Source organism: Microchirus variegatus (genome assembly GCF_963457635.1).
Source record: "Microchirus variegatus genome assembly, chromosome: 12".
NCBI lineage: Eukaryota > Metazoa > Chordata > Actinopteri > Pleuronectiformes > Soleidae > Microchirus > Microchirus variegatus.
Window position 1 is genome coordinate 18,600,479 of NC_139813.1, and position 28,000 is coordinate 18,628,478.

Below are 28,000 nucleotides of genomic sequence, written 5' to 3' on the forward strand. Positions count from 1 at the left end.
ATGAAGTTGTCTTTCCTCCGCAGTGCTTGTGGCAGTCTTCGGGTACATCCAAGAAGCAGGGTCAGCGGTGTGACGCAGAGATGCTTACCGGCGGCTGCTCGTGCCGACTGCCGGTGGATCCACCGGGCTGCCGGCGATTCCAGCAGCAGCGGCACCAGCCCGAAATTAGCGGTCCAGTCCGTTAAGAAGTCCTGGAACAAAGACGTGTCTGAGTTGGATACATCCCTGAAGTAAGTCTGTTTCAAAAAAACAACAACATGTGTCACCTTTGTGTTGTTTTATTGTGTTATACATTGATTTATTTAACCATATGGGGTTGTCAAGTCAAGCGTTAGCTTCGGCACTTCCTGTTTTTTTAGCCGGCGTTTTTGGCTTTTGAAGAGCTGCGAGTTCTGCACGTGGATGTGATTCGTTACGGCTCTCAGACAGCTGATGTAACTCCGCTCTCTTGTTGCCAGAATTCCGATGCCAAAATGTGGCAGTGTTCGCTGCTAAACACGATCAAAAGTGATGTTGTACCATTGAGTGACATGGCAGCATCATTTACAACACATACCATGTGTTCTCCACGGGCTCAAATGTCTTAAATATTGTGTAATATGTGATGTTTAAAGTTTAAATGGCTTCCGTCACTGAAGCAGACGATCACGCGAAAATAATAAGTTCTATAAATAAGGATTTGTTTCACTGCTGTAGGGCTGAGTCTTAACAGAGTGTTAAGACCCGCACTAGTAATACTATTGTTGTTATGACTATAATAATACTATTATTGGAGAAACGATATATAAAGAGAGAGAGACCTTGCTTTGCCAAAAACAAGGAACTAAAATGCATAAATAATTATTTGTTTACTGTTTTAAATCTCCTAATCTTTTGCCTTGATGTTTATTTCTGTGGAATTACTTGGAATTCTAGCTATATCAACTAAATTAGGATTATATATTAAGCATGGAACACAAGCAACGTAATGCATTGCGACCCTAATTCAGTTTATGTGTATTATTTAGTGATCATAACAGTGTATTATCTCTCACAGGGAAGTGGTTCAGAGCACCAAGGAGTCATTGTTGGCTTTGCAGAGAAGAAATCCATCAATTCAACCTGTGCTAGCAATTATACAGGTAAACAGAAATGTTATGTTTTATATATTTATGATTCTTTTTTCCCCATTTGTTAGACAGGGAATTGGTCCATGTTATGAAAATGCACATTTTCAGTCATTGTCCCAGGTTAGGATTTCAATGAAATGAACATATTTAAAGAATGTGGCTGCTTGTCATGAAATCTTGTGAGGGCTGTGTTGTGCTTGAGGATATAGGTTAGACATTCTTTGCCTTAACCAAAAGGTTATCTGTTTTCTGTGACATAGTTAAACATTCTTGTGCAAGTCTCTGAGGATTTTCTCTGTTGACTCATTTTATCTCAAAGACGGGTGAAGATGACAGCCTGTTGGAGATCAATAAGAAAATGGCAGGAAAGGTAATTTTTGTCTTTCTTTGTGTTCTGTTTACCTATTTGTATATATTTTTTTCTCCTTTGACAATTCTGTGCAGCAGAACACATATATCACTGTTTCATTGTCATTATGTCCACAGCTTGGTTTGAACATCACTCAGATTTGCCTGGCAGAAGAGTGCAGTGAAGATGAGGTAAGTGAAACGGACTGACTCACATGCTTGGTTATTATCCCCTTGTGCCAAAACATTTGTCTGGAACAACTCTTCCTTCCCCCCTGATTGTTTAACAAGTCAGAGCATGATGAGATGCATCTCCCTGTGGCAGTTTGTCAATGAAACTTGTGATCCTGGTGGTTGTGTGATGTGTAATCTTGAGCCTCGCACAAGCTTTTACTTCATTAAATCATTACTAAAACCAAATCTTTCTACAGTTACATGAATAATCCTTAATTTACAAACTGATTCACAGGTACAAGTAGAGTATGTTCTGTTGTAATCGGGAAATGGGAATGACCCTCTCAGCAGGGGATTTCTTTGCCCAGCTGGCAGTTTACTTTGGATTAACTGAAAACCCCGAGAAAGGCTCAGACATTTTCAGCTGACGGTGGATAATTTACAATTCAGTTCATGACCTTAGATGACTCGACTGAATAGCCTCCTTTACACCTGGCATTAGAACTGCTCCACTCTTTCTGACCTTTACATATGTCCACCTTTTTTCTTTGCTCAGTCAGCAGCTCTGACCTGTTTAATGTGTAGGTGCTTTCCGTCTCCGCCCTTGTTCTTCAAGTGTTATTAAAAGAAAAAAAGGTGCATTCGTTTTCTCTCGCAATGTGTTTCTATTTACCATAAATGGGACAATACCAGCAATATTTGAATATTTTAAATGGTACATTTTCTCAGCTGAGAATTCTGTTATGGTTGATGTTTTTTTCATCTGTGCATGTAGATTGTAGAGGAGCTGTTGAAGCTTAATGAGGATCCCAGGGTTCACGGTGTCTATCTCCACCTTCCCCCGACTTTCCTCACCAGTCGAGTACTCGACACTCTGAAACCTGAGAAGGACATAGATGGGTAAAACCACATTTTGTCTTAAAGTCAAGGTTATAATAGCTTAGTTTTCCTGTTGTCACACACATAATAATACATGATTGTGAAGAGTAAATCACCTCCAAGTACTGTTTCAGTTTTTGTTTTTTCCCTGCCCTTTAAAACCAGTACTTCAGTATGCAGCAGGTAGATTAAATATAACGTTTCTTTTTCTAAATACAGATAAATTATTAAAGTCTTGTGGTGCTTTAAATTTCTTAACAAATCAGAAGCTGCTGCACAGAATTAAGTCAAAGTAAATGGTGTGTGTGTGTGTGTGTGAGAGAGAGAGAGACCTCAGCATACAATTGAATGAGCTAATTTGCAAAATGCCCTTCATTATAATCACAAATTGAAGAGAGGTGGTTCAGCTGAGGGCAAATGATGTAAATCACATATCTTAAAAAAAAAAAACTGTTGCTTGAATGACCAAATGTACAAAATGGTTTCTGGTTTATTACAAAAAACTATGGATTGATAACAATGTTTTTGAAAAGCAAATATACATCTACCAGTAAATTAAACTATCAACCTTCATTATAAAGTATATTATGACACATTTTAAGCTTCTCCATTAATTCATGAATGATCTTTGGAACAGGATAACAGATTTGAATATCGGACGTTTGGTACGCGGAGACCTGAGCAAAGGTTTTGTGTCACCCATAGCCAGTGCCATCCACGATCTGCTGGAGAAACACGGTAAGTGTGTGGTTTAAAGCATTGACTCCCATGTTTTGGCATTTGTGAACTCTTTCAAAGACTCTTGAAAAATGAAACTTGTAACTTGTGAAAAATGATAGCTGAAATATGCAAACATTGTATAGATATAACAGTACTCACATTTACCTGTGAACATGCTGATTTCAAAACACCCAAAATGTTTTTAATAGACACAATTATGAAGATTGTTTATGATCTATCTAGTAGCTACACAGTAATGAGCAGGCATTAACAGTCATTAAAAGTACTTATTTTTAGTATCTACAGCTGTGTTAAAGTCGGTATGAGTCCCTTTAAGACCTTCACTGGATATTTTATTAGGCCACTTGGGTATATAACGCCTGCCAAAATATTTGGTGTTATTCTTTTGAGAGAACAGTTAACTTGTGCTCAGTCTCCAGAGAATTCTGATTCTTTGGGAAACGTGTAAATATGCACTATGCAATACAGCTAAATTCTTTTTTAAAAGAAAATATACAAGACTGAATTATTGGCCTTGGATCTTGACAGTAAGACATTTGGAGAAAATGTTATGCCCTAATGTTAAATCCAATCATTTCTGCAGATGCTCCCTTAAAAGAAAAAACGGTGTTGTTAGTCGGGGGAGAAGGACCATTTGCATTTTCCCTGCAGTTCCTGATCGAGAAAAGTGGAATGGTTGCTTCCAAGACTAACTGGAGCTCCAGAGACCTCCAGAGTCAGGTATGATTTGTGTTTGCTTTAAACCTCCACTAGGGTAGGAGCATATATCTTCAGTTTGTCTGTGTTGATGGTGGATTATGAGTTAAGGGAGAACCCACAAATCAGTGGAGCAGTTGCAAGATAAGGGTGTTTTTTGTGGATTTCTTAAGAAATAATGCAGAGATCACTATGGCAAAAAAAATCTGACGTGTACACTCTGTACTCTGTATCTGTCCGATTACACTGTATCTATGAAGAGGTAGCATTTTTGTTTGAATGATAGTGTTTGTTCTTTGTATCTGCTTTTATGTTTTTTCTTATGCAACACTCAAATAGATGTTTATTTTGTGAATTAATTGTAGCTTGATCCTTAAAAGTGCTTGCCAGTGTAGCTGGACAAATTAGTTTGAGTGTGGAACTTGTAATGCCATTGTTTTACAACTGTTCTTGCGCTCCACATTCTCCAGCTCCAGATTCAGTGCAGTGTTACAAGTTAAACACAAGGGGTCAGTGTCTTCTATGTGACAAGATATGATCAGCTTTTCTTTGCTGGTTGAGGGCTGGTTTTTATTTTCATCTCCAAAGTCCCATTTATCCGTTTGCATTTTTTCAGACTCAATAGTGATGAAAGTTTGTCATGGAAGTTTTAATTCTTGCTTTTCTTCTCTCAGGCATTATATTAATTATCTTTTTTAATCACAATTTTAGGTGATGCAGGCTGATGCTGTTGTCCTTCTCGGTGCTGGTAACATGAATGTTCCTCCCACCTGGTTTAGACCAGGGACTGCTGTCATCCGCTGCGAGTCCATGCTGGAGCCAGGTAAAGTATGAGATTATAGTGAAAACCAAAGTTTCTGGAGACATACTAGTTTATTAGCATAAAGCTTTTCAGTTTACAATGTAGTCAAGCTGTCATCTCTACTGCATTTGTGAGGATAACGTCATAAACCATTCTGTCCCCCTCTTGTTTATATCTATAGACATGTATGTACATTAATCATACTGTTTACTTGTAGGTGACCATGCCACTGAGTTATGGCATCTTGCAGCGGCTTACAGAACACAGGTGCCCTCGTCTCTTCATGTCCATTTTCAATTCACCCATTTGCTTTATATGATCTGTCTTTGTCCTCACCTTATTTTTCCTGTTTTTTCATCTAGAATGTGGTACGTAGTTGCAGTCGGTGGATCGAAGGAAAGCAGTATCAACAGTGGAGTTTGCGAAGCCTCAAACTGCAGCCACTGATGCCAGTGCCAAGGTACGGACCCCTTCATCTATAATGCATAATAAAAACAACTCTACATCCATGCAGGATGTGGAAGCTTTCACTGGTGCCATACTGTTCACTGATGTTACAGACATACTGAATATTGTTTTTTTTAAAACCCAATATATCTCTATGATATGTTTTGCTTTCTGTATGTTAGTGATATAGAGATTTCCAGAGCTCAGATTCCCAAACCAGTGGTTCAGCTGGCTGAGGAGATTGGTTTGCTTCCAGAGGAGCTTGAATCCTATGGCAGGAACAAAGCTAAGGTCCAACTCTCTCTGTTGGACCGCCTTCAAACACAGCCTAATGGGAAATATGTGTTGGTTGCTGGGTAAGTTTTTACCAACTGATCTTCAAAATATTTTCAGTGCCCATTATTTGTGACTGCACCAGGAACTGTGTGTCACTTCTGGTTTTCAGCAAAATGTGCATCTTGTCTTAAGTGTTGTTATCACATGGCCACGTTACAGCAAATGTATAATTCCAAAACGTGTATTTTCTACACGTCCAGTATAACTCCCACCCCACTTGGTGAAGGTAAAAGCACAGTGACCATTGGACTTGTCCAGGCTCTGTCCGCACATCTGAAGCTCAACTCCTTCGCCTGTCTCCGACAGCCTTCCCAGGGACCCACCTTTGGGGTCAAAGGTCAGCATTGAATACTTGTCTGTCAAGTTTGCTTTCACCTCTCTGTGCTCCCTGACTCTCTCTTGACCACATTGCAATTCAATACAGTAGTGTGTAAAACTCATTTTTCTTTCAAACCCCTTTGAATGAAAAGTATCACAACAAATATCATCTTTTGTTGTAATCTTAAGAGAATTGTTTTATGATCTTTAAAAAAATATGTCCAGCTGTTCCAAATTGTGGATGTTTTTATTGGAATGAATCTCCTGTCTTTTGTTTTGCTTCCGATTCAATACATTGGGGGAGTTTTGATGGGATTGCAGACCGGCGCCCAAAGAAGCAGTTAGGAATGTATCAATAACAGTGTGATAAGCTATCTTTGTCAGTGTGAGGCTAGCATTTCATACCCTGGTACATTTTATGCCGGGGTGGAATAGTTCACCCAGAGTGGACCTCTCAGCATTCCTTGTGCGTCCCCCGTTCTGTTGTCTGCCTCTGACTGTGCTACTGCTTCTTTGTTCCCAGGGGGAGCTGCAGGAGGGGGATATGCCCAGGTCATTCCCATGGAGGAGGTGAGACACACAGACAGACATGCACCGCTCCCTACCAGGACCAGCACTTGCTTCAAAGACTTGTCGTACAGCGACTCCCACAAAAATCACACATATACACGCTCTTAACCCCTGGCGCTGTGGCATAACATTGCTTTAGACTGAAGACACGGAGGGAGGGAGGGGGGAGCAGAGAAAGTTCAAAGATTGGGTACTTGTCTTCTATACTCCAGAACCAACTTTTCAATCCTGCACTTGTGTAAAAATATTTTGCCTCATGCCAAGCAGAGAGACTATGAGTTCTAATATTATTAATATTAAGACCAAGGGGACAAAATCAAAACCAAGACGATATCTCTTATTTGAATCTCTGTTTGTCATGTGATACATTCACGACTGTTTTAGTCGTTACTGTTCAGAGGGTTTATTATGTCTCCATGCTGGTCACAGTGGTGGTCAAGGGGTTTTTCTTTTGTCAGTCTGTTCATTTCACTCCGGTGAATGTGATATCTCCATAACACCTTGAAGGGAATTTGTTTTAAAACTCTGGTACACACATGGAAAACTTATTTTGGAGACTCTGTTTCTCCAGTTTTGTATCATATCTGCTTTTTAACCATCAAACTGACATTTTTGGATTTTCTAATCTCTTTTCTTTATGTGTTTTCCTGCCATGTTTAACCAGTTTAACCTCCATTTGACTGGAGACATTCATGCCATCACAGCTGCCAATAACCTGGTGGCAGCAGCCATCGATGCCAGAATGCTGCACGAGGCGACGCAGTCAGACAAGGTGACTTTCAATAATAATAACTTTGTTTCACGCCTCAGTGTAAAAAATGTGAAACTGCTGTTAGGTACAGTACATGCACACACAGTATAGATACAATCTCGACAGCAGAAACTGTCAGTTATTTGTGGCTGAGATTAATTAAAGAAATCATTTATCATGTTATTTGTCCAGTAGGAAATGTCCTTGTTGGTATTAATTGCATATTACTATTGCAGTGGACAGCTGTGTGTTTGCTGTGATTACTGTTAATGTTAATGCTGTTTGTTTTTTACTTTAAGGCTTTGTTTAATAGACTGGTCCCTTCAGTAAATGGAGTCAGGAGATTTTCACCCATTCAGATCTCCAGACTACATGTAAGTCTCAACACTGTGCTGTACAAACTCTTTATTATCGTTTTGTTCAGTTTAAAATATATCCTCCTGTCCACTAGGGGTCCTTAGTGAGCCTGTTTTCCACACATCTTCCCCCTCCTGCTTGTTTATATATTCATGCTATTTTATTTAGTTTGGATGAAGACTGCCTGACATCAATTTATTAATAAAAAAAACTTTATTATAGGTTAAATATTATAGAGGTGGAAGATTAAACGTCATTGTTTGTCAGTCCTGTTTGAGGTCTCTAGAATGAGGAGTTAAAATTACTTTAAACATGTATTGGTCCTAATGTATAGAGTGACAGGGGAAAGTAGAAGCTCTCCAAGTGAACTCCTTGAACCTGTCAGTGAGCCTCATAATAATTTAAGGTGGATTTGTTTTTACTTGGTTGGTTTATACTACAGTTAATATGGGCTTAAAAGTACCACAGATGTCTGTGTAGTCAGTTATACAGCTCGTGGTTCTCCAAAGTCACTGAATCACTAGCAAGTGGACTTAGATTTTCAAAGTGTAATGCTTTGGCAAGCTTTCCTAAATGAGCAATTTTCAAGTCCAGTTTTTTACTTTTAGAATAGTACTGCTGATTTAATTTAACCTGGTGCTGCAGCTAGAATAAAAGCCTGGATATGTGTACATTTACAACCAAAAATCCACATACATTTCAATGGACGTTTCTCTAATCTTCTTTCTCTATTCCAGCGTCTTGGCATCAACAAAACAGAGCCAGCATCTCTCACACCACAGGAAATTGGCACCTTCGTCCGTCTTGACCTTGACCCTTCTCAGATCACCTGGCACAGAGGTATCTCTAGAAACTTAGGAATTCATACCAAGATTATGGTATGATTGAACACTGTGAGGTCTGACTTACAAATCTCTGCACCACTTGATAACTTTTCACAATTGCACTATGTTCATCGTTGTTTACTGGTTAATTCAGTTGTGCTCTATTATGTCAGTATTTTCTAGCTGTGGTGTTAATCGTTTTCCATGTTTAGCTTAACTGCTAGCATTCTATTTATAATCAGCATATCCTTCCTGAAGTGTTGTAGTTATCAGTGTGTATGGCATCATACTTGTGTGTGTGTGTGTGTGTATGGTAGCTGTGCTGGTTTAAAGTTGTTAGAACAACCTGCCAAGTGGGGAGTGATGTGGTATTTACTCCAAGTGGGAATTTGACAAACGCTGGGATTTAAAACGCATTTACCACCCAGTGTTTTGTGGGTGTAACTGCGCGTCTGTGTTTTCGTAAAACAAAGCATGCATTTTTCATTTTTCATTTTCCCTTTCATTACGCCAAATCAGCATGAGAGTACGGTTTGACTGGTGTTGTTTCCTCACTGGTTGAAAAGGCAGAATAATTTATTTTTGGACACCTCCTCTGAGAAAAGGCCAAGTGTTGAGTGAAGAAACTTTTGAGTAGAAAACATATTGTGACAGGAGTTCTTTGCGTGTATCAACACCTGCTCACAATACGAGATAAGATCTTTTTTTTTGTCAGTTATTTGGTTATTTATGTTTTGGAGGGTTGTAAATATGCCTGTCAGATTCAGACTGTAAAGGCATACATCTGTTTTATGTCAGGCTTATTGAATAAAATTATATTCCCTGCATGTTTTGATTGTTTCCATGCTCAAGGAAACAATCGTATCTTTTTAAGAATTAATTGGTGAAAATAACATCTCTTTTTGTCTTTTTTTTTTTTACAGTCGTTGATACAAATGACCGTTTCTTGAGAAAGATCACAGTTGGACAGGCGAGCACTGAAAAAGGACAGATCAGAGAGGTATGCATTCTGTGCTGTCTTTTACATCCTTTAAAGACATTTTTCACCCGCTGGCTCTCGTGCTGTATATGTTGGACTGAGGCATCAACAAGTTAAAATATTCACTCTCATGGTGAAACACTGCAGGGTTTCCACCTACTGCTGAAGAATGTACAGTATCCATGAGTCCAAAAGCTTTAATTCACACAAACACACAAAGACACACTGCCCTCCTTTTACCTCTCCTCTGTCCATAATTAACCCCAGATGTGCACCCATATGTCTATAGTAATGACTGCTAAATGAAATCCTGTAAATAAACACTTCACCTCAATTGGAAGCAAGCAGGCGTAAGTGAAAGCAAATGTTTAAAGAGGGAGGAAAAATGACACACACACACACCTGGAACAGCCTCTAAGCTAGTGAAGCATATGCTTACATTTACGGCCATCGGTTCATCCACTCTGTTTCCTTTTCATGCTTGCGTCCCCACCTTCCTCCAGTGCTGGATACACTATAGCCCCTCAGAGTATTGTCACTGGGAGTGGGAAAAGAAATATTGTGTTCCTTGGTGGATTGATGTGGCTTGAGTTAAGTTTCCTTGGCATGTAAAGTAGATATCTTTTGGTTTTTAATACTCGTCCCTATAGACAGCGCTCTACTTCCCCGTTTTTTTCCATTAGTTTCACACATGTCAGCACCTGAAGTCCCATCAGAAATTAATTAAACCTGGTCCGTGATGAATTATTTTTCCTCAAGTCATCACTCTGTAACTTGACCGTGTTCATTCAACTTGTATTCTTTGAAAAAGGGGCGACAGGTTTTTAGATTATATCTTCGATTCTTGGTACAAACTGTCTTTTCACCGTCTGATCTAAAGCAGCCACTTATATATTAGGTATTAACCTAATATATAGGTTCTCTACTTTCTTTGTTGGTCAAATCCGACATTTTTAGTTGCCGTTTCACTGCACACAAACATCAAATTGTTTTCACTGTTGTTCACGTCGTGTATAATTTCGCTTTTCTCACACATACTCCAGACTGGGTTCGACATCGCAGTGGCCAGTGAAATCATGGCCATCCTGGCTTTGGCAGACGGCCTCGAGGACATGAGAAACAGACTGGCACGCATAGTTGTGGGGACCAGTCGCTCTGGACAGCCTGTCACCACAGAGGACCTGGTCTGTGTTACTATGTTGTCTTTTCACTCGACGAGTGTGGGAATTTTGACTTGGGCAATCTCACAGTTGGGAATCTCTACATCAAAAATAATCACACAGAATCCAGTTTTGTATTTTAGCCGTAAAAACAGATTGAATGAATAGAATAGAAATACTACGCTAACTTGAAGTTTATTAAATGCTGCGGGGAATATTCTGATATATGACTACATCCCTGTTAATAATAAAAAAAAATATGTTGGCAAAGAAAACACAAAGTGAAGAAATACTTAATCTTCACTGCTTTTGACAACCGTATAAATAACAGAAAACATGAGGAAACGGTAAAAAAAAAAAGGCCAACCTTGTGTATCATAGTAGTCAGTATTTACTTAATGAGCAAATGCCTGTCACTCAACGTGATTGTGCTTATGCTAATCATTTATTCTTCACTGTCTGCCATTTTCTTTAAGACTTCTGACTGAAATTTCCCATTTCCGTCTCGCTCCAAAACACAGAGCAGTGCCACTTCGCTCTTTCACAACAATGTCTAATCTAGGTGTGACCTGTGATTAAAATGTTGCGCAGATTTTTTGCTCCCATCGCCAGACCCAGCTCTGTAAGCGTAGCTTGCTGTGGTTTGCCTCAGAAAAGTGCAGTCTGTGTTGTTTCAGATCAGTACAGGGGGATCCCCTCTAGAGTTACATTAGTCTGGTTAGTCAGGATGCAAAAAGCCCCACCAAAGTTTAAGAGTAGGACCCAGTGGGAATATGGTGCAGTGCTGTGTTTACATTGTCTCCGTGTTACTGCATCCAGATTGATGACGGGGCAAATTTTACTTGAAGTGTTGCCTGCCAATGGAGTGTCGGGGCATTTATCATTAATGGAGGACAACTATTTGTGTACTGTGCATCAGCATCTATTATTGGGGTGAAATGTTTACCTTGTTTTTTTTTCTTCCTCCTTGTCAGGGTGTGAGTGGAGCACTGGCGGTGTTAATGAAAGATGCCATCAAGCCCACATTGATGCAGACCCTTGAGGTGAGACACACATAACCCCACTTAAATAGTCATTATCCCGCTCAATGTAGCGTCTTGTGATGAATATCTTGTAGAATAAATAGGGCTGGCAGTCCACAAGGATATGGAACGTGTATACTATACCTACCTCTGCTGTCAGAGAAAGAAAGGAAAGTGTTCCACTGAGAGCTTTTAAGAAAGAATGATGAATCGTCCTTTTCCTCCCTTGGCTCTTTATCTTAATAGCAGTTGAGCCAGTTTGCAGAGGGCAGCTTGAGCTCGCAGATTCACACAGCTGTCCTTGCGAAAAAAAGAAAGAAAAAGTTTTGGGTGTGACAACCTATACCATAACACCGCTCGCGACATCTGGTTTGCATTTCGCTTTTTGAGACGCTGCCATAACTTGAGCGGACATCATGTGATCGCACAGTAATACAAACATTTTCTCCTGTAAACATCGCTTTGTCCACAAACACTGACAGTGACCCTAAAGTGAACTAAAGAGAGAAATCACCCGAGTCTCAGGAAACGGAGAGCAGTGGAGTTTGATCACTAACGCACTGAACATCTCGTTTTCCTTTTTACAGCTGAAGCCAATTATATAAGCGCTGAGCATACAAACTGCTGACTTCTTTCTGATCTCACCAAGGGATGAGTATGTAGCATTAATACATCTATGTGATCCATCAGCCTGTGCTGTGCTGCAGCCATATTTATGAGGCATAAGTGATAGAAAAAATGGATAATGTAAATCCAAGCACATTGTTTGAATCTGTAGAAAACTATACATGTACCTTTTTTAAAAATGAAAAGAATAGTACTTTAAGCCTACATGCCAACCAGCAGAATATCAATAATTTGTCTATTAGTGAAATTTGGGTGATTGCTGAAAAAGAACAATACAAGTATTTACTTTCATTTTCTTTTAATCATTTAAATATCTTTGGGTCTCCGGAGGCCTTATCAGTTGTCAAAGTGTGAAAAAAGATGACTCACTCATATTTTTGTGGTCCTCCTCAGTCTAAGTACAGGAGATGAAACATGCAATGTTAACTTCCGCGCTCATTAGGACGTCGCAATGTGCTAAATTCCTTGAATTGTTGTCTCGCAGAGCTCCGCTATGTCCGTAAAACACACGAGAGTGCTGGTGAGGGCAGCGGTATCCGAAAACCAGAAGTCCACGAAGTCTGCGAAAAGTTCTATTCTTTGCTCCACAGTGCAGCACAGAGTTCTACACAAACTTCCAGCCTCAGAGGATTTATCTGTCCAGTGGATACATGTTATATATGACCACAATGTGTCTGCTAGAACCTGCAAATGATCCCTTCTAAATGCTAACTGCTGTTAGCTCCCAGTAGCCTCTGTGGCTGATGTAATTTCCTGCCCCTTAAGTTTCGTTTTACTTTTTTTTTAAGGTGGACCTAAAGAGATAAAGATTGAACTGCTGTGGTGCTTCATGCTTATGGTATTTTGACCAAAGCAGGTCACAGACATCTTAATTAGGACACCAGGGAACTAGGTTAACTATGTGCCCTTTAAATAATGTTTAGACGTGCAATACATTAGTGTTTCCCTAAAGACGGATCAGCCATTTATTTCTTTACACTTATGTCATTACATTTCAATGCACAGTTAATTCATCGTTTGACTCCATAATTTAAACTGACAACTGTCCTTGTCCCAGTGTTAATCATCTGATAACAGCGTTGTCTTTCCTCTGTTGTTGTAGGACTATATTTTTGTTTGTCCTTTGTTGGATTTTGAACAGAAATCTTGATTACATAGTGATGGGGTGGTTAAAACAAACACACCCTGCCTGTTTTCAGGGTGTAGATGGGGCGTTGTGGCGTTCAGCAGAGATTTAGTTACTTTTGTTTTTTTGGCGGAAGCGTCGCAGTCGTGTTGTGTGAAACCGTTTCCTGTGTGTGTTTCCTGTGATTTTGGTCAGGGCGCTGGTAATCGGGATCGACCGTGTTCCATGAGAAATTTCCATCAAGTTTGACCGCCTGTGCTCTTTGTGTCCTCTCTGCCTCTGATTGTGTATGTCGAACACTGATGGACATGAGCTGGCATGTGGAAGCTGGAATGTTTGTCTTTAAGAGTATGCATTGCCGTGTAGTTTCAGATGAAGCAGGGTTTGGAGGAAACAACAACAAGAAAAAGGATAGTTTTTTTTTACCCAACCCTTGTCTACGTGTCCATTCAGCAAACCTCAGTCATTCTTTGCATTTTTTAAACATCCTGTCTACGTGTAGTCTCACAGAACAGCATACATCCTCCTGGAGAGCGGTAGTTTGAGAGCGTACTATAGTCTGGACAGTCTGACATGTGACCCGAGTCCTGTCGTGGGAATATTTTATTAGCAACTCTCTCTCCTGCAGCTGGCATGATGGACAGTACGAGAGATCCACGAGAAGAGGAAATGGTGAATCTTCCTGTTATTGTCCATCGCCTTTCCTAGTTTTCATATAATCCTCCCTATAGTCAACCAGTTGAAGCGGTGACATGTTGAGCCCCTCATTTATTTCCACTGTCATTACCCCGCTGAGGCTAATGTATTTCCTGAATCACTTTCCCTCATGAACAGATGTGGAAAGAGTGAAAAGTGCGAGTTCATTAGCTGCAAACACACATGGAAATCCATGCAATGTATGACGTGCATTGTGTTTCCAATGGAATAAATACAAAAAGGATGTTTTTGATCATTATTCTGTCGCATGGCCATCTATTACCTAATTTTCGAATGAATGTGGCCTTTGTGTTATTGCAGCTTAAGTTGCTGTTGTAATCTATAATACCTGTTTACAAATGGACTAGTGGCAGCCTTCGTCAGAGCCTTGTTAAATGGTTGATTTACTCCCCCAAGGGGAGGTTGTTTATGCAAGCAGGGGGAGAGGTATGCAAACAAAAGCTCTGAAAATTGTAAAAGGCCTTCCCATCCTTCCTTCGTCCTCCTTCTGAAGGAATTCACAGATAGTGTAACAAGGGCTCATTGACTAAATTCATCTTGACAAGTTTTCCCTTTTTAAAATCTGTCATGTCAGTGCAGGCCAAGGACTGCGATCTTAGATGGTGAATGTAACTGTTTGTTGATGAAATTGGATGCACCCTGTAAAATATATTTGACATAATTTGGAGCTGAAGTCGAAGCACTATTGCCAGCAAGTTTACCTTTTATGGGATTAGTCAGCAGCATTTTCACCTCCTTGGAGAAAAAGTAATGTAGGAGCAGTTGTAGAAAAACTATGTAAGACCATATACAGTATTTGTTGTGTATATTCTCAGACAAACAAGTCTGTTTTGGCCACCTAAAAATAATTATATAGAAACATGCACAGTGATAAAAAGAGCACAGTATTTAACTTCCAAGGTGCATTTTTTTAATTATTGGACTTAATATCATCATCATCATGTCATCTCCATCATCTTTACATCTGCATGTATTTATTACACATATTGCATCTTCCATTGCATCTCCCTGTTTGTGTTTATGTTCTAAGGTTACAGAGTTGTACCGGCGTGAGTGTCTAAAATATTCAGAAACCTGCACTTAAAGTGGTCTTGTAGTCTAGCCTTTATGGAGTAATCCAAATCAGCAGGGAGAAGGAAACTTGGCTACGGTCAGACTGTCATGCCAGTCAAATAGCTCTTAACTTGTGCCCACTGTTTATGCAAACTGGCACCCAGCGAAAGTGCATTCACACTTAAATACTTATCCTGGATTTTTGGCTGACTGATGTTGCATTTTATGTCAAAGAGCTTGATAGTCCTTTATTTAAACTTGGATGGGTAAGACGCTGTGGGTTGCACTGTTTTTCTCACCTCCCGTATGTTTGTGTTCCCTTCTCGCTGTTGCAGGGCACGCCAGTGTTTGTCCATGCTGGGCCCTTTGCCAACATCGCCCATGGCAACTCCTCAGTGCTGGCAGACAAGCTTGCTTTGAAGTTGGTTGGACAGGATGGCTTTGTTGGTGAGAACACACCGTCTGTGCATACAGATCACACTAACATTAGCTAATTCAGATGCACAGCTACACAACAACAGACAAGCTGTTAAGTGTAGGACTCTTAGGTGTGGAGTGATTTAAGGAAACATCTTTCTTTGCAGGGCAAATTCGGCAACAGTTTGCTTACATCATGACTGTCGAGTTGCTATCCTGCGTTTTGTGACCTTAAGCTTTTACTACGTTCTTTATGTGGGTCTGTACTACTTTCCTCAAGTTCAGCTCCTCCGTAACTTTCTAGGAAACCTGGTGAAAGGAGAGGAAAGGAAGCAGACTGATCGTCTTAAGTGCCCATGGAATGCTTTAGAGTAAACCACACTAATCCCATGTTTGTCAAAGCATACTTAAGTATTTCCACTTTCACCTGTCCATCTATCCTGCTGCTATCTCTCTGTCATATTGACTTAGGCCACAAAAATATGTTTGGAATGTATGTTGGTTTCAGGGGATGCATTTGATGAATACACAAATCCCCTCGAGGATTGTATTTATGTGTACGCAAGGCATGTTATTTTTGTGAGTTTGATGGCAATAGCAGGTAAAAGGAGAAGAATAACATTGACACAAGCTGTCATCTGTGAGCCGGGTGAATGTGTAGACGGCGTGGGCAGAGAGTTGGGTTTCACAACACGAGGGCAGAGAAGCAGGGAGGCTCGTATGTGCTTTTAAAATACCATCTCTCTTGTTTTTCGTCGGCCCCATCTCATTGCGCTCCCTCCCTCGGCCGTGTTTGTTACCTGACTCTCAGGTATGTCAGGAACTCGACCTCCCCGCTTTTCCTCCAAAAGGATATGCTTCCCCGCCTCACCCTCTCACTTTCCCACAGCCTGCCCACAGCTCTTTTCTCAGAACCTACAACCATTACAGTCTTCAGAGTAATCAGACAGATTGAGGATTTGCAAATAAAAACCACTCTGATTAAAAGTAAATCGGCAACTTTACAATGGAGGTTTTATTATTGACTTTATAATTCCCTTTCGTCGTCTTTCCAAATATGCTGGAAATATGTCTTCTTTAAATCTCTAATAAGCATTTTTATATATATTATGATGAAATTACTGCATGTGTAATGTGAACGGTCTCATTCAAGGTCACTCTCACTGACAAACCCACAGAGAATTACCACCAGACCCAGCTGTATTCCTCAGCTGTTGTTTGCGACATTGAGCTTGTTTTGTTTTACTGCTCAGTCACAACTTTATTGCTGTTTTGGTTCACTCTCACTGGTTTCATCATTGTGTTTCCAGCAGGCAGCTGTTTTCAAACATGTGCTCAACCTGCTAACAGGTACTCGGCTCACAAGTTCACTGCCTTCACACATAATCAGTTTGTTGAATTGAGTACAGCATTATTATAAAATCAAATAAAACTGTGAGATTGAATGACCACAACTACAAAAATGATACCCAAGTTTTGTAAGCTACCACAATGTCTCCAAGTGATATACTGTTCAGTTTAATTGTCTCAGAAAGCTCCTCCAATGCAGCAAATGAAACACATGAACTTCTTGTGAACTCCTTTTGGGTGTGTTTTAACATACTTGGGGCAGTGCTTCATCATGATCAGTATTAAAGTTGGGTCCTTCAAGTCCCTTTGAAATCTGCTTTTTAAAATGGAGGCCTGCTGCTATTGGAGGGAGTGAATTCTTCATGCCAGATGTGAGGGATTTCTGAATCATTAACCCCCGAGGCTGACTTATTGTATAATTTCCCACAGTGAACAGCCTTCCTGAATTAGAGCAACAAATCATCAAATCATCAGGCTTTAAACAAAGTGACTGCTGAGTAATGGTGATGGCTCGGCGTGTAAAATATCAACCGAAAAACCCCCTTTGAGTCAGTTTTCTTCTTAAATCATACTCAGGTACAGTTTGTACAATTTGACTTATTTGGTAATATATGAATTTCAGCTGCAAATGGGATGATACAGGCAGCCTACAATCCTTATTTCTACCCAAGAGCTTATTTTGGAAAATTGTATGAGGAAGTAGATAGTTTAATGATTGATTTTATTGATTTAACCTACTAACGTACCTTTTTAACCTTTTTATTGGCCCATTGGGCTGGTACCAGTATTTTTGATAAATTAATTTCCCTCTCTCTGGCTCTGGCTCTACTCACAACATTCACCTTCCCCCCTCCTCTTTCTCTGTGGACTGTTCAAGGTTGCCACACAAAACAGGAAGCATACAAGTGTTTCCTCATGACGTCCTCTGTGGTCACTTTCCTGCCGCATGTATAACATGGAGAGAGATTATTGCGGAAAAATCCCACAAATATACCATGCGATTTTTCGGCAGGCTGTGTCTTAATTTACACTAAACTCTTTCAGCAATCTGTGGCCAAAATGATTATTGTTCTCGTCCCTCAGCCTTTATTTGTTGCGTATTATCCAGAAAGATAGTTTCCGTGGAGAGGATGCAGCCAAGGTCTCTAAACTAGAAATTCTGCTTATAGTCTTTTTTCTTTTCTCTAGAGGGATTTTTCATCATTCTAATTGATTTTAACTTCCTGTCTCGTTTCCATTTGCGCTCTTGTTCTGCCTCTTTCCTTTGGGAAAGTCATTTTGCTTTTAGTCTCTGGTGGATGAAATTTAACAACAGCTCATAGATACAGATTTCTTTGATAAATAGATTTTCTTTTATGAAGGAATTGACATAAATCTTAACTACCTTGTCTGCTTTAAGTGTGAATTCACTGTAGAATATGTGCACATGGTAAACAAGCATGTAAATTACAAGTACATAATGTATTACTCTATATAAGTTAATTTGCTTCCGCTCATGCTTCCTGCATGGTCACATTTCCCGAGCATCCGTCAATAAAATTGAATTAAATTTTAAGAGGATTAGCTGTTTGTTGTTGTGCTCGGGACACACATGACAGCAGCATACACCTTTCACCACCAGTAGAAACATTCACCCAGAACTCTGTGGCATATGTAAGAGGGATGGCTGAAAATGAGTGGAGGGGGAGTCTGGAGAAGCTGCCAAAAATTTGGTATATAACTTTAAAGCTAATTACTAAATAAAAGCTTTATAATAAAATCATAATGTCCATACTAAAGCTCTTCTGCTAAAACCTTGTTTAGGCTCTGATTAGATTAGATTTAGTCTTTAAATGTTAAAAAATGTCAAAGTTCAGCTTAATTTTGAGCATAATTTTCTAAGAAGATCCTGTTTCTTGGCCTCTATTCCAAACCATAAAGCAGGAAACAAAAGGTGAGTGTTTGATGGAGACACTCAACTGCAAGTTATGTTTTTTCCCCAACCAGGTTTATATTACAGTATTTCTATCAGGTTATAGAAAAAACAGGAAATCTTGTCCTAACAAGGCTGTCACTCTAGGTGGACTATTTGCTTTACTTGGAGCCCGATCAAGAGGCTTGTGTGTAGGGTTGTCTCTATCAGAGGTCCTCTGTCTCTCTCTTATAGAGTCCTAACAGTCAACCCATGACTCAGTACAGTATTACTGAAACCCAGTCGCAACTGAGCTCACATGCATTTGAAGGGTCTCACGTGGTGTTTGACCAAAAGAGTAGAACGATTGTGGTTATGATGTTCATGTAACCACTGTTAACTTGTTTAGATGCTGAGCTGAAAATGAAGTTAATGTGCTGTATTGTTGTGCTCTGTCTAACACTTAAACTAACACGTTGTCCGTTTCCACACAGTGACCGAAGCTGGTTTCGGCGCAGACATCGGGATGGAGAAATTCTTCAACATCAAATGCCGTGCGTCAGGTTTGAGACCTAACGTGGTGGTGCTGGTTGCGACCATTCGAGCGCTGAAGATGCACGGAGGAGGCCCAAATGTGAGTGAACGCGTCACTGTTACCAGAAAACACTGCAGTCACATCACGGTCATGTGTATGAATTACGTTGGATAAGTCTTTAAAGCTTGATCGATCTTATTTTCTCCTTAATCTAATAGATGCTTTAGCATTAAGTAATCCGTGACATCTCCTACCACACACATGTACAGAAATGGGCTTTTTTTTTTAAAGATCATGAGCTTTTTTTATGAGCTTAACTCATAAAAATTAACAAATTAGCCCATATGCATTGTAAATTAAAGTTATCTTTGTGAAAATCTGTTTATTGCATCCAACATCAAGCATAACGTGGTTTCATGCCTCTTAACCTACAGTATGAGTATCTAACATCAGTTCAGCTGTTTTCCATTAGTTTTCCAGCCTGTAGGACGACCCGCTGGAGAATGTGCACATACTGTACACATGTATGCCTCAGTGCAGATACTAAAGGCAGTTAATGGCAGCAAAATGTTTCTGAACGCCTTGGCAAGTGTTCCATTTACAATTTTGAGACTTGCAGATGTGTTTGACACAAAAAGAATTTGATGGACTCACAGTATGGAAATCTATTTAGTTTATAGAAAGAGAACCAAGGTTGGAAAACATCAGTTCCACATGGCAAACAAAATATATTATCCCAAAAAAAACAGCCCAATGGAGACAGTTTTGACATTGCTGAAGTTTCTGAATGTTTCGTAATGTTTTTTCCAGGTTTCAGCCGGCACACCTCTTCCAAAAGAGTACGTCGATGAGGTAGGAACTGCATGGACTCACATTTTATTGCTTATTTCCTGGCAAACTAGAGAATCAGAGCAATCCAGATAGCAATTTTGTATTGTTTAATCTGTATGTTTAAGGCATGGCAACCATATTATCATCTCTGCTGGTGATGTAAGCAGTCACAAATCCACCACTACCCTCTAACTTGATCAGGAGATTTTAGATTAACCATGCAAATAGAACCTTAAATAGGCTTAAGCTGAACGGAGGTGGGATTCTTTTGGGTGTTTTTTTTTGTTTTTTTGCTCTATGCGTGTGTCCATACCTTTATATTTGGATTGAATCACTGGTCTCTCAGGCAGATTCAGCTGAGTAAATAATGAAGCCATATAGTAGAAGGTTAATTGTGAAGCCTGTAACAAGAACCAGAAGTACTGGGGAAAACAGAGCCAGGGAAATTAATTTATGGGATCTGTATGGCCTTACCGCTCACAGCCTGTGGCTATACACACACACACACACACACACACTAGCTCACACTCGGAGTCGGGATTCGATTAATAGGGTCAAACTCCGAGTAGCTGAACGAATATGCTTGGGAGTGACTCGAGTTCTGGACTGAAACTATGACATTTTATAGACTGAAACTTTTTTGCTGACAATGTAATAAAGAAATGTCTTAATATGGAGTCACATACGAAGCTGTGTTTTCAAGCATGTCATTACACTTTTCAAGAAAATATCCAGTTTTTGTTGTGACACTAAATATACTTTGATAAGTATATGTTGTTTATATCATAGGAGATCAATTACTTCATTCTTATCAAGTAATTGTGAGGAAATAGTGTATTATTTTCCAACATAGAGCCACGATTCATATAATTATACATTCACTTAATGTGGCTAGTCATTACTATCTTTCTTGCTGCAGAGTGTTTTGTCATGATGCCAATTATATGATTTGGTGCACAGACGGCAGTTGTACATTTCACAATTACTTTGAATTTAAACTGAATTATATCCACGCATACCTGACCTTTGCTCTTGTGGCATTTCCTCTTCCTTTGTCTCTTTCCTCTATAGAATCTGAGTCTGGTTGCGGGTGGTTGCCATAGCAATCTGAGAAAGCAGATCCAGATTGCACATCAGTTCGGGGTACCAGTCGTGGTGGCGCTCAATGTCTTCAAGTAAGATGCATGCAGGCACACCTACGTTCACACAAACGTGACATTTCCATGACATACAGTAGTTTATTCGACTTAGTGATGGGATAATCCAGAAAAGCACTGGCAAAATTTCATGCTAAGGCCACCACACACTGCTTATATTGGCTCTGTTGATTCTTCAGGACAGACACCCAGGCGGAGATTGACCTTGTGTGTCAGATTGCAAAAGAGTGCGGTGCATCTGACGCTGTGCCGTGCCACCACTGGGCGCATGGTGGTCGAGGGTCTCTGGAGCTGGCCCAGGCTGTGAATGAAACTGCCAACAAACCCAGCAACTTCCAGTTCCTGTACAACATAGAGGTGAGCGCTGAGGCTGTAAATGCTATCCTGCATGCTGTGGTTTTCCCCCGATCATAGTCAATAACATATTGCAGCATCGTAATGAAGAACATCTCATCCTGTTTGATGTCTTTATTGTCCTTATATCTGCTCCTACTGTATTCAGTACTTGGTATTTTCTGTTTACACCAAATGATGGTGTTATCTTTGGAGCATAGTTGGAGCATGTGGAGATAAAAAAAACATCAGCTGGTTTGAGTTAGTGAGTTTGAGAAGTTGTGACTTAAATAAAGTCATTCTGCTGTTACAGCCACGTGTTTGTGTGAGTCTGCGTATGCACTTATATAATGGACACACGTGCCTGCAAACCACGAGTCCAACAATTACAATACAATAAATCGACGGCTAATGAAATAAGTCAGGTTGAAGAAAACGTTATATAATTCTTATTTCTTCCAAAAAAGGAAGCGTTTGGGTGTAATTGATAGCGTGTGATCACATTATGCAGGTATTCAATAGATTTACACCAAGCTGGGTGGAAGTATGGGTCAGAGAGGAATCTATGAAATCTAGATGCTGTTTGAGTCAAAAGGGGGCGGGTCCTGGGTGTTCTCTATCTACTGCAGTAACTTACCCATGTGGAAGAGGGCATGTTCTGAAGATTATTTCAAGAATTTCTCTGGAAATAATAATGTGTAGATCTTTCTCTAAAACACCAAGGCCTGTATATTGTGTGGTGCATATCTTCAGACTACTTCCCTTCTCGCATTTTCTATTATAAGAACTACATTATTGTCATATTGTCCTGGAGGCTGGAGCACTGATGTGTTTCTCTCTCTTTCCCGTAGATGCCAATAGCGGAGAAGATCAGAACTATCGCTCAGAAAGTGTACGGAGCAGACGACATTGAACTGTCACCAGCAGCCCGAGCCAAGATAGAGTACTACAATCAACAGGTGAGATCACTGCTGCTGCAACAATAAATTACACTGAAAGTCCTTTACAAGATGAATACACAACTATATAAAAGCAGATGTTTTGAAATGGTCCATTAATCAATCAAGTTTTAGATTAGTGCAGCTGAAATGCTATTTTCTATAGCTTTATGGTTTGATTATGTAAAATACTGATCAGCTCATCGCTTCATGCTTGTGTTTGAGGTCCGGAAATGTGTGTTTGCATCCCAGACCTCATCCAAATGTGATCTGTGACTGAATCACTGATACTTCCTCCTCTTTCCCCCTATAACCAGGGCTACAGTTCGTTGCCCATCTGCATGGCAAAGACGCACCTGTCCCTGTCCCACATGCCTGACAAGAAGGGAGCGCCCACAGGATTTGTTTTGCCGATCAGAGATGTCCGTGCTAGCATCGGGGCTGGCTTCATCTTCCCTCTTGTGGGAACGGTATGTGGTCAACAACAGAACAAGAAGTGCATGCAGCTCTATTATTCGTGTGTGACACCTGAGATGCATGTCCCACATGGGCAACAACGACGTTCCATGACGAGCAGCTCACGGATCCAGCGCTGGGCAATTACTGACAATTCACAGTCACATTTACACACACAGGTTATTAGAAGGCTACAAATGCCTACAAGTGCTTGTACTGGTTTGTAAAATTAGGAATGTTGTCAGAGAAATAGAAACACATTAGATTACAACACAAGCATTTTTGATTGGATCGCATGAAACCACTAAAAATATTGAATTTTCTGTATACAAGTTGTTCTTTTCTGGCTTTTACTTCTTGGCTTTGGCAACTCTGAATGTCCATGTACTGTACAAGACAAATTCATCTCATTTACAACCTTTACCTTGTTACTGTAGTTTCCTGATCGAGCACTGAAATCTCCCGCTGCTCGCTGTCAAGTTCAGCTGTATATAAAGTCCAACCTATTCTGCCACTGTGGTATTTCATGCTAATGTGATTTGTTGCTTTGTGTTTCCTCATCAGGAGTAGCTTGACGTCTTTCCGTTGCTCAAGATAACAATTTAAATCAAGGCAGTGTGACGGAGCAGATGTGTTATTTTCATTCCTCCAGATTGTTTTGTAGCTGTGTACCCACATAGGTTTAATTAGCTCCTATAGATACGTTATGTATCTGTCCTCCTTCATCTTAATCTCTAAACAGTATTTATGTTTTTGGTCCTGCCTTGCACTTCCTGAAACAATGTTACTGAGCTGGTTAGAGTTGCTTTGGGCTTGCTGGAACCTCTTGGTTGATGATGGGCTGGGCAGGAAGGAAGTTGCTTCCTGACCGTTTTTGCATCCCGCTGTTTCACCAGTGTCCCCCGAGGGCTGGGCTTTGATAGGCCGAGGCCGAGGTGTCAAACACCGGGCATGCTGAGAAAGGGCTTGGCTGTGTCTTGGTGTGGCGTCTGTCCACTGGCTCAACCCAGTCTTTGATCTGCTGCGGCCTATGGTGCCGCTGGCACGCCGATGACCCCTGAACTGTGACACACAGCCCAAATCATTCTTTGAACTCTTGAGCTTAGTCCCGGTCTGCCAGTCTGATCCACTGATTGAGTTTTTGAAGTTTCAAAAAGCCGCATCCCACCCTGTTTTGAGGTCTGCCTTTGTTTTTCTAGCCTTTTCTAGTTAGTTATTTGGTTTAAAATACAAGGTGCTACCAATTTACCGTTAATGTATGTTCATCTCTGATAGAAAATATTCACAATTGAACATAGAAATGTGCAGGAATGAGAAACTACACTCTCTCTACCGTCGGAAGAACTTCTGATTGTGTCACATGATTATTTGACATTTCAGCAAACTCTCAGGTCACAGTTGACTCGAAGAAGCTGAACGTTCCCACCAGCAAAACTCCCAAGGCAATGATTGCATGAGTGTGGAGGGGATGGGGGGGGGCTGCTTCATATGTAGGGTCTCTACAGGGTAAAGAATCAGGAAGGGGCTGATGTCACTCTTCAGAAATGTGAGGGAGGGGTCGCACGCAGAACAATGGCCCTCCACGGCACCATTTAAACACAAACCAGTTTAGATTTATTAAAAAACAACAACTCTGTGCTCCACGTGGCTACAACTGGTTAATGTTTGAGAAGATGACGACAGGTTAAAGAAAAAAAAACAACACATTTGAGTCTATAAAAGTGGCATTCAGTCACAATAAATTTAATACAGAGATAAGTTAAGAGCTTTACATCTCTTACAGTTCAAACTACAACAGTCTAATTACCTTTCTAGCCTGAGTGCAGATTATCTACTTGATTTATCACCTCACCACCAAAAATACAAATTAATTAAAGATCAGTTAATTATTCGAAGCATTAGACCGATAACTTCCTTTAGACGGTGAACTTCCCTCCCTCTAATCTTCAAATGTTTGCTCGTGAATTCTCTTTCATAATCCCCACAATCCCATGTAGTAATCGTCCTGTTTGTTGATGTAGACTTTTCTCCAAAATCACTGGGGGTAAGAAATCCAGCTACAGTGTCTCGTTTTTGGGTTTCCCCCCCTGACAAAGACGCATTGTGTTTGGGTATAATGTGAGGACTTATTTGGCCCGAGTGGAGGTTCCAACTTTAGCCACGGAGTGTTTTGTGTTTTTGTGATTGCCAGCTTGTTCTCATGCTCGAGAGGCAGATCGGCAGAACAGAGCGTCTTTTGTTGCTTTCAAAACAGTTGGTCTGTACATTTAGGCATCTTTTGAGTCGAGACACTGGTGGAGTAAAGCCTCGGGGTATATGATGGAAATCGTGGTTGCATCTGTAGTAGCATCGTACGACTCAACAACTTAACTTAACAAATATTGTGTCAAATGCACACAAACATCCTAAAAGGTTTCACCCAATCCTTTTTCCATTTCAAAGTCCAGTGTGTAACATTTAGGAGGCTTCATTGGCATTAACTGAATAAACGACCCGGTATGTTTGTGTAATTACTTGTATAATCACTTGGAGCCTTAGAATCAGCCCTTAACATACACTTTGGTCAAGGACCTTGTTTTTCAGAGGCTGCCATTTTTGTGCCATGTTGTTTCTCCAGCAGCAAGAAAAGGACAAAGACTGTGTTTTACATTTTGAAGGAGAAGCTCATTGAGCCAATGAAGAGCAACATTCTCTCTGGTATTCAAAGGCCACGCAGTTCCCGGATGCATAAGGCCATATCCATATGGGAACAGAACTTTGCCTATGCAATCTTTTTCTTTTTTGTGTTCTTAAACGTGTCAAACCCCCCAAAATGACTTGTCATGCTGCAGTACATATGTCAGGCCTGAATGAGAATTCCCCTAAATGTGTTATTGTGTTTTCAGGCCCTTAAAGCCCTTAAAGTTATTACAATCTGCACTTCTCACCTTTACATGTCACTAATTCTTACACTGGACCTAAAACCTCGACAATTGTTTTGTCTTACTTGACTAAAACGCCTCATCAAATGTGGGCTTTTCTAAATCTTATATTGGACTAATATGGTTTGATTTTATTCTACTTCTGCTTATTAGGTTCATATTTTAAATCCATATTTACTTACAAAGGGTTAGGGTTTCAGCCTCACATATTGAGTCATGTGTGGTTAAAGCCTATTGACTGTCATTAAAGATCAGTCACAGGTGACATCACAGCTGCCAACAGTGACTCACAAACACAGTGGCTCGGTCAGAGTTTTTGGAAGAGTCCATTCCCTGTGCCGTTCCCTTCGTTTACTTGCACAGTTCCATTTCCGCAGACAGGAAGTTGTTTGCTCACTTACTCTTGTCTCATTTCCACTAATGGGCCCATAAAGCTGGCCTTGGGTCATAAGGAAGGAGGCATGCGAGGAATGTCTAATGAGCAAGAAGATTTTCTTTTCAGCTTGGACTGGATGAGCCAACTTGTTTTTTTTTGGGGGGGGGGGGTGTTTTATGAGTCACGGTGTTTGTTGCCTTTGATGAATTCCAGTATGCAAACAACTCGCTTTCTTTTCATCTGTTGTGCATCAAATTTATTGACTCAAAAAGTTTCCAATAACATTAGTTTTGACACCTAGACAAAGCCTTGGGTTTTTAAGTGTAGCCTGTAGCAAAGGGCTGTCGACTTCTAAAAGCTTGCAGACTGTACTTTCCATTCACAGGCCCTTTTCTGTAAATGTCACAAATTACATTAGAGGAAAAAAAATCCCCTAGTTTTATTACTTTATTGTTTCTTTGCTAAAATAGCAATACGATTTCAACATACTTACACACAGCAGTGGACAGAACCATATTTATTCCATTTGTTCTGAAGAAACTTTCCTCATGGGCTATCGTTTATATTATTTACCTATAGTTTCTCACTCCATACTCTTTTCTTCTGGCAGAAAAACCTCGAGTTCATCAACCCGTGTTACCGCCGTCTCATTCTCGCAACCAACAGTGAGGCTGGAGTTGGTCTCATCTCTTTAAGGCAGCCTTTTTGTTATCTATATTTTGATGACAATGAGAACAAAGCCACCACTGTCTCCTTGCCTTAATCCATCACTGCTAAAGTGGAGGTTGTCAACACGCAGATCGTCTGTCTCTCTGGAGTGAAATGAGTCTAGATTATAGTCATTGAACCAGTCGGTGGGGGCTTCATCTCATTCCGTCTCATTTATGTGAGGTTTGATACAAAAACCGTGTCTAACAGCTGTGTTGTGGTAAAGGCTTCAATATGAGCCACTGGTTATTATATAGATTGTAATCTTTCCTTCTTATTAAGTGACGTTTTTTGTTGCTGACATTGTTATGCGACCCCCCCCCTTTTTTTTTTTTAAAGTTGTTCCTCAGTTCATTCCTGTAGCGATGCTGAAACACTCAGCACAGTTTATAGGTAAAGTTAAAGCCTTTTTCTTCAATCATGGGTTGGTGTGATGGGACACAGTGGTGCTAGAAGTGTCTGTAAATGGTGTAATATTTTTTTAGAGTTTAATCATTGATGGAAAACAATTCAATGAAAAGCATTTTACCAGCAATTAGAAGCACTCTGAGAGCGCAGACCTCCACCAAGGCAGCTCAGTGCCTAGGGTCAGACGGTGTGCGTTGCAACCAGCGATTACGTTATGGTCAGACAGCGAGTGTGTTGTTAGCCAGTGATGGCGTCTACGGATCATGCCCAAAGTTGAATTACCTGTTCCTGGTCCCATAGCGGAGATTTCCTGAAAATTTCAGCCAAATCCGTCCACGACTTTTTGAGTCATCTTGCTAACAGACAGACAGACGCGCCCGCGAAAACGTATGCCGACTGGCGGAGGTCAAAAATGGATTCTGTCACTCTTTATTGCACTTTTGCCATTCCCTTAAATCTTTAAAGTTTGACAGTTTAACAAGCCAAAGAATTCCATTCATTTCCATCTGCCGCCGTCTTCTAATCCTGTGTTTTTCTTGTGTTTCCTCAGATGAGCACCATGCCTGGTCTGCCGACTCGACCCTGCTTCTACGACATTGACCTGAACCCGGTCACGGAGGAGATCACCGGCCTGTTCTGATCA

General features: G+C 40.4%; 1 protein-coding gene across 1 annotated transcript; it reads left to right on the forward strand.

Moving 5' to 3' along the window:
* On the forward strand, nucleotides 1-27,997 carry mthfd1l (methylenetetrahydrofolate dehydrogenase (NADP+ dependent) 1 like; the record flags this gene model as incomplete). The annotated part of the gene is made up of 27 exons (XM_083898566.1): nucleotides 1-230; nucleotides 1,037-1,121; nucleotides 1,429-1,479; nucleotides 1,596-1,649; nucleotides 2,407-2,531; nucleotides 3,148-3,248; nucleotides 3,835-3,971; nucleotides 4,659-4,770; nucleotides 4,967-5,016; nucleotides 5,112-5,209; nucleotides 5,379-5,552; nucleotides 5,733-5,869; nucleotides 6,374-6,420; nucleotides 7,085-7,192; nucleotides 7,471-7,545; nucleotides 8,266-8,368; nucleotides 9,276-9,352; nucleotides 10,375-10,515; nucleotides 11,466-11,534; nucleotides 15,372-15,483; nucleotides 19,189-19,328; nucleotides 20,040-20,081; nucleotides 21,132-21,235; nucleotides 21,397-21,574; nucleotides 22,402-22,509; nucleotides 22,806-22,958; nucleotides 27,908-27,997. The coding sequence occupies 27 exons, from the start codon at nucleotides 1-3 to the stop codon at nucleotides 27,995-27,997; spliced, it is 2,901 nt and encodes a 966-aa protein (XP_083754692.1).
* Nucleotides 27,998-28,000: the final 3 nt, after the last annotated feature.